This window comes from Symphalangus syndactylus, chromosome 11 (assembly GCF_028878055.3).
Source record: "Symphalangus syndactylus isolate Jambi chromosome 11, NHGRI_mSymSyn1-v2.1_pri, whole genome shotgun sequence".
Lineage (NCBI taxonomy): Eukaryota > Metazoa > Chordata > Mammalia > Primates > Hylobatidae > Symphalangus > Symphalangus syndactylus.
This window is the reverse complement of record NC_072433.2, coordinates 54,624,867-54,630,122: the sequence shown is the minus strand read 5'-3', so window position 1 is coordinate 54,630,122 and position 5,256 is coordinate 54,624,867. Positions and strand designations below refer to the sequence as shown.

General features: G+C 58.7%; 1 protein-coding gene across 9 annotated transcripts in view; it reads left to right on the top strand.

Moving 5' to 3' along the window:
• Positions 1 to 807: 807 nt before the first annotated feature.
• SEZ6L2 (seizure related 6 homolog like 2) overlaps positions 808 to 5,256 on the top strand; it is a 29,329-nt gene continuing 24,880 nt past the window's right edge. For 2 of the 9 annotated variants that reach the window (XM_055233060.2, XM_055233059.2), the window contains exons 1-5: positions 813 to 1,425; positions 2,390 to 2,521; positions 3,468 to 3,557; positions 4,523 to 4,662; positions 4,928 to 5,129. In XM_055233060.2, coding sequence (XP_055089035.1) covers positions 1,347 to 1,425; positions 2,390 to 2,521; positions 3,468 to 3,557; positions 4,523 to 4,662; positions 4,928 to 5,129 — 643 coding nt within the window. In that variant the 5' untranslated portion in view covers positions 813 to 1,346. Of the gene's footprint in view, positions 1,426 to 2,389; positions 2,522 to 3,257; positions 3,558 to 4,522; positions 4,663 to 4,927; positions 5,130 to 5,256 lie in introns of all 9 variants that reach the window. The other 7 variants (XM_055233054.2, XM_055233053.2, XM_055233062.2 and 4 more) reach the window with 5 other exon arrangements.

The window sequence follows — 5,256 nt, the reverse complement described above, 5'->3', positions numbered from 1 at the left end:
CATCCCGCAATGCGAAAGAAGGGGCGGGTCGTATCGGGCGGGGCCTGAGGGGCGGGGCGAGCGCGGACTGACGGCTGGGCAGGCGCCCGGGACTGCGGACAAGGATGCAGAGGCCAGTCCGTCGGGCGGCTGGTCCCTCGGTCGGTCGGCCTGTGACTCCCGCTGGCCCTAGGCAGCCCGGGAGCCCGCGAGCCCGGCAAACACCGAAAGCGGCCTCAACCAATCGTGGGCGGCGTCGGGCCGGGCCGGGCCCGCCCCGCGGGGGCGAGGGGAGCTGTCCGCGCGCCGCTGGTGCTGAAAAGGGCGCTCCGGAGGGAAAATCAGAGCCGAGGCCGCCTGTTAGCTGGCCGGGGTCATGGTTTATGGAAGAGGAGGGGTCTGTCTCTCCTCCCCAAACCCCGGCCCGTCACCCACGAGACTTGTCACAATCGTGGAAGCTCACCATTCTCCTGGAGGAGGGAGAGCCCATTCCACCCGAGCTACTGTAAAAGGGGAAGGGAAGCCCCGTGGAAGGTCTGGATGTGAACAGGGGGCATAATGAGGGGCCCAGCAGGCGCGAACCAAGCTGTTCAGCCCCTCGGCGCCCTGGAAAGAGGAGATTCAGATTCCAGATGTGCTGGAATGGCAGGCGGAGGGGGCTAATTACTGCTGGGACCAAAGAGTTTCCTTTGCCTCCCCTAGGGGCCGCGGGAGTGAGGATTACGGCCCTGGCTCGTATGATCCCTCCCTCCTCCATCTGCACTTCCTCCTCCTCCCTCCCCGTCAAATAAATCCCAGGCCCCTCCCTTCGCCCGTCCCCAGGATCTGACGTGGGCTCGACACCTTTCTCAGCTTCTCCCTCCCGCAGCTCCAGTGCCCGAGCTTCGGCTCTCCCAGTTCCCCAACCCACCCCTTCCCCTCCCCGACAAGCCCCGCTAGAGCCCAGTGGGGACCCCCCCGATCCTCGACCCCACCCTAAACCCCCAGAAGCTGCCTTTCTCCTCCCCAGTCCCCTAGCTTGGGGTCCAGCCAGCCCAGTGGACCCAGGCGCCTGAGCAGGAGGGTAACCCAGGCCACCCGGCCCCTTCGGCCCTCTCAGCCCCACCCCCTGCAGCCGGAGCCGCGCCCCCTCTACCACAGAGCCGGGAGAAGAGGACAGAGGAGACTGAGCAAAGGGGGGTGGGCTCCAGGCGACCCCTAGCCCAATTCTGCCCCTCCATCCCAAGGGGCAGAGAAATTGTCTTTCTTTGCTGACCCCTACCAGGAAAAAAAAAAAAAAGAATTAAAGGGAAAGATAAACGGAGACGGAGGAAAGGTGGCAGCCAGATTACTTAGAGAGGCACAGAGAGAGATCGGGGTGAGTCGCCATGGGGACTCCCAGGGCCCAGCACCCGCCGCCTCCCCAGCTGCTGTTCCTAATTCTGCTGAGCTGTCCCTGGATCCAGGGTAAGGACATGAGAGTGTGGGGGTGGGCCCCAGGAAGGCGTCCAGCGGGGTCCTCCACCCTCCTTTTTCTCTTAACATCCTGGGTCTTCCGAGCGCATGGGGGAGGGGAGAGGCACAGCTGATGGGGAAGGGGCAAGCCAGAGCTTTCTGGCTTGAACCCGAAGCCCCTTAACCCTCAGTATTGAGAAGGCAGGGAAATGAATGAGAGAAGCTTTTAGCAGTGTCTCAGGGACTAGATCCACGAAGGAGGGCTGGGAAAGTTGGGGGGATGTCTGCGGAGGCGGCAGAAGCACAGAGGGACCTGGGTGGGAGATGGAGGTGCTGAGAGAGATGCCAGGCGCTGTACACACAAATGTTCTTGGATGAATGGACAAAGACAGATGAGCAGAGGCAGGGCTCAAAGACCAGATTTTCAGTCCCCCACTCTGACCCCCAGCCAGACTCCAGAGGAGGAGGCAGAGACTGCAGAGGACCAGAGAGAGGGAGAGGGGGAGAGAGAGAGAGAGAGAGAGAGAAAGAAAGAGAAAAGACAGCCACGCTGCAGAGACAGAAACCCAGAGAGAAAGCCAGGCACTGCGGAAGCAAGGGCTGGGAGGTGCGGCCGGACCCTCTGCAGAGCCCCAGGGTTGGGGGGAGATCACCGCTGAGGTGAAAGGGAAGGCAGCACTGGCGACCCCTCTGCCTTGCTGGCGCTGTCCAGGGTTCATGAGAGCTAAAGTGTTCAATGAAGGCCCACACAGCCCGGGGAGAAGGGAGAGGGGAGGGGAGAGAAGAGGTGTGGGAGTGGGAGTATGAGGGCAGCTGGGAGCCCCTCCTCCGATCTTGGCCCTCAGTCGAGCCTGGGACCATCTGAGCCCCTGCAGGCCCAGCTGATGGAGGAGGGAGGAAGAGTTCTAGAAAATATCTCTCTGGAGAAGGAAGGGGTGTGGGGAAGTGGAGAAGCTCACACAACTTCACCTCCTAGGTCTGCCCCTGAAGGAGGAGGAGATATTGCCAGAGCCTGGAAGTGAGACCCCCACGGTGGCCTCTGAGGCCCTGGCTGAACTGCTTCATGGGGCCCTGCTGAGGAGGGGCCCGGAGATGGGCTACCTGCCGGGTGAGGCCCCCAGAGCGGCAGGAGTGGCCTAGAGGCAGAGAGAGGGACATGGGCTCAGGGAGATGGGGAGCCAGGCTAGAGAAGAGCAGGCAGAGAGAGACTGCAGAGGAGGAAAAAGCCTGCATTCCTGTGAGATTCAGGGGACACAGAACGAGACTGTCGGAGAAAGTCATACCTGGGCACAGACAGAACCAGAGACAGAGACAGAATGATTAGGAGATGGTCAGACAGAAAAACAGACACATAGAAAGAGAGATGGAAATTCAGAGAACCAGAGTCAGAGAAATGGTGGAAGACAGAGAGAGAGAGAGAGAATGAAACACAAAAACTAGTGGATCTCGAATCATGAAATCAGAGTGCAATCAGAATACTAAACAGGGAAATGGGGAAATAAAGAGTTCCAGAGAGAATGAGACAGAGGAGAGAGGAGATAACCAGAGACAGAACCTGATCTGAGTGAGGAGGCAGAGAGAGAGGCTCAGGGAGAGGAGTATCAGGGTGGAAAAGGCTGGGTGGAGAGAAGGGACCAGAAGAGAAAGAGGGGGGACTCAGGCTGTGGAAGCCTTGGGAGGAGGTAGGGGCTGGGGTGGGGAAGGGAAAGGTGGGGGGTGCTGTACCTTGTGTGGGAGGCTTTTGGGGTATGGCAGGGGAACCCCTAGCTTCCCTCAGCCCTGCTCCCCACCCAAGGTCCTCCATGTGCTCCTCCTGTGCTCTGACATTCCCTGCACTGTCCCAGGATCTGATCCGGACCCCACGCTAGCCACCCCTCCGGCCGGCCAGACTCTCACAGTGCCCTCCCTGCCACGGGCCACTGAGCCGGGGACAGGGCCTTTGACAACAGCCGTCACCCCTAACGGGGTCAGGGGGGCAGGCCCCACTGCGCCAGAACTGCTGACCCCTCCCCCAGGAACCACAGCCCCACCCCCACCCAGCCCTGCCTCCCCAGGGCCTCCCCTTGGGCCTGAGGGAGGAGAGGAGGAGACGACGACCACCATCATCACCACGACAACTGTTACCACTACGGTGACCAGCCCAGGTGAGGCGACAGCAAGGCGATGGGGGTGGGAGCACCAGAGAGGTACATGCTGGGGATGGATGGGAGAGAGGCTGCTGGGAACTGTGGAAGGAGTCCTGGGTACAGATGGGAGAATAATAATAACAAAGGTAGCATTTCTGTACCCTTACTATGTACCAGGCAGTGTTCCAATTGTTTCAGCTATATAACAGTTGGGAAAGGGAGTTCTGGCTCAGGTGGGAGAGGGAGCATTGCTTAAAGATGGTGCCGGGCGTGGTGGCTCTAGCCTGTAATCCCAGCACTTTGGGAGGCCAGGCAGGCAGATCACCTGAGGTCGGGAGTTCGAGACCAGCCTGACCAACGTGGAGAAACCCCATCTCTACTAAAAATACAAAATTAGCCAGGCATGGTGGAGCATGCCTGTAATCCCAGCTACTCAGAAGTCTGAGGCAGGAGAATTGCTTGAACCCGGGAGGCGGAGGTTGTGGTGAGCTGAGATCCAGCCATTGTACTCTAGCCTGGGCAACAAGAGGGAAACTCCATCTTAAAAAAAATAAAAATAAAAAAATAAAAGATGGTGCGGGGGCACAGCAGTGCACACCTGTAATCCCAGTGATTTGGGAGGCCAAGGCAGGAGGATCGCTTGAGGCCAGGAGTTTGAGTCCAGCCTGGGAAACATGGCAAGACCCCATTTCTACAAAAAATTTTAAAAATTGGCTCAGCATGGTGATGCGCACCTGTGGGCCCAGCTACTCGGGAGGCTGAGGAGGGAGGATCACTTGAGCCCAGGAGTTTGAGACTGCAGTGAGCCATGATTGCGCCACTGCACTCCAGCCTGGGTGACAGAGCGAGACCCTGTCTCAAAACAAAACAAAAAAATGATGAGAGGTACTAAGGAGAAGGTAGATGAAGGCCTTCAGAGTTGCTTGGCTGGGAGGGCAAGAGCACAGGCATTCCTTCCATCCCAGCCATTTGTATCTCCTCAGTTCTATGTAATAACAACATCTCCGAGGGCGAAGGGTATGTGGAGTCTCCAGATCTGGGGAGCCCTGCCAGCCGCACCCTGGGGCTCCTGGACTGCACTTACAGCATCCATGTCTACCCTGGCTACGGCATTGAGATCCAGGTAACTGGACCAAAGCATGTGACTGTGCAGATTCCAAGCCTTTTCCTCTGGGCTGTGGGTGTGCACGGGTTTGGCCTGGGAGCCAAAAAACCTGTTTGATGACTCAGGTGACCTCAAAAACTCTTCTAGATTTCTACAACTTGGGCAGCAGCGCGGTGCCTTTTGGGCAAAGGGCAAAGGCACAGGGCAAAGGCACAGCACAAGGGCTTTGGAAGTCAAACCCCTGGCTGACTTGCACTGGCGGGTCTGTGTCTGGCTTCTCTAGGTGCAGACGCTGAACCTGTCACAGGAAGAGGAGCTCCTGGTGCTGGCTGGTGGGGGATCCCCAGGCCTGGCCCCCCGACTCCTGGCCAACTCGTCCATGCTTGGAGAAGGACAAGTCCTTCGGAGCCCAACCAACCGGCTGCTTCTGCACTTCCAGAGCCCACGGGTCCCAAGGGGCGGTGGCTTCAGGATCCACTATCAGGGTGAGGAGTTTGAGGGTGCTGCTGGAAGGGCAGGGGCCATATTGCATACAGGGGACATCTTTTTTTTTTTTTTTTTGAGACAGAGTCTTGCTCTGTCTCCCAGACTGGAGGTCAGTGGCGCGATCTC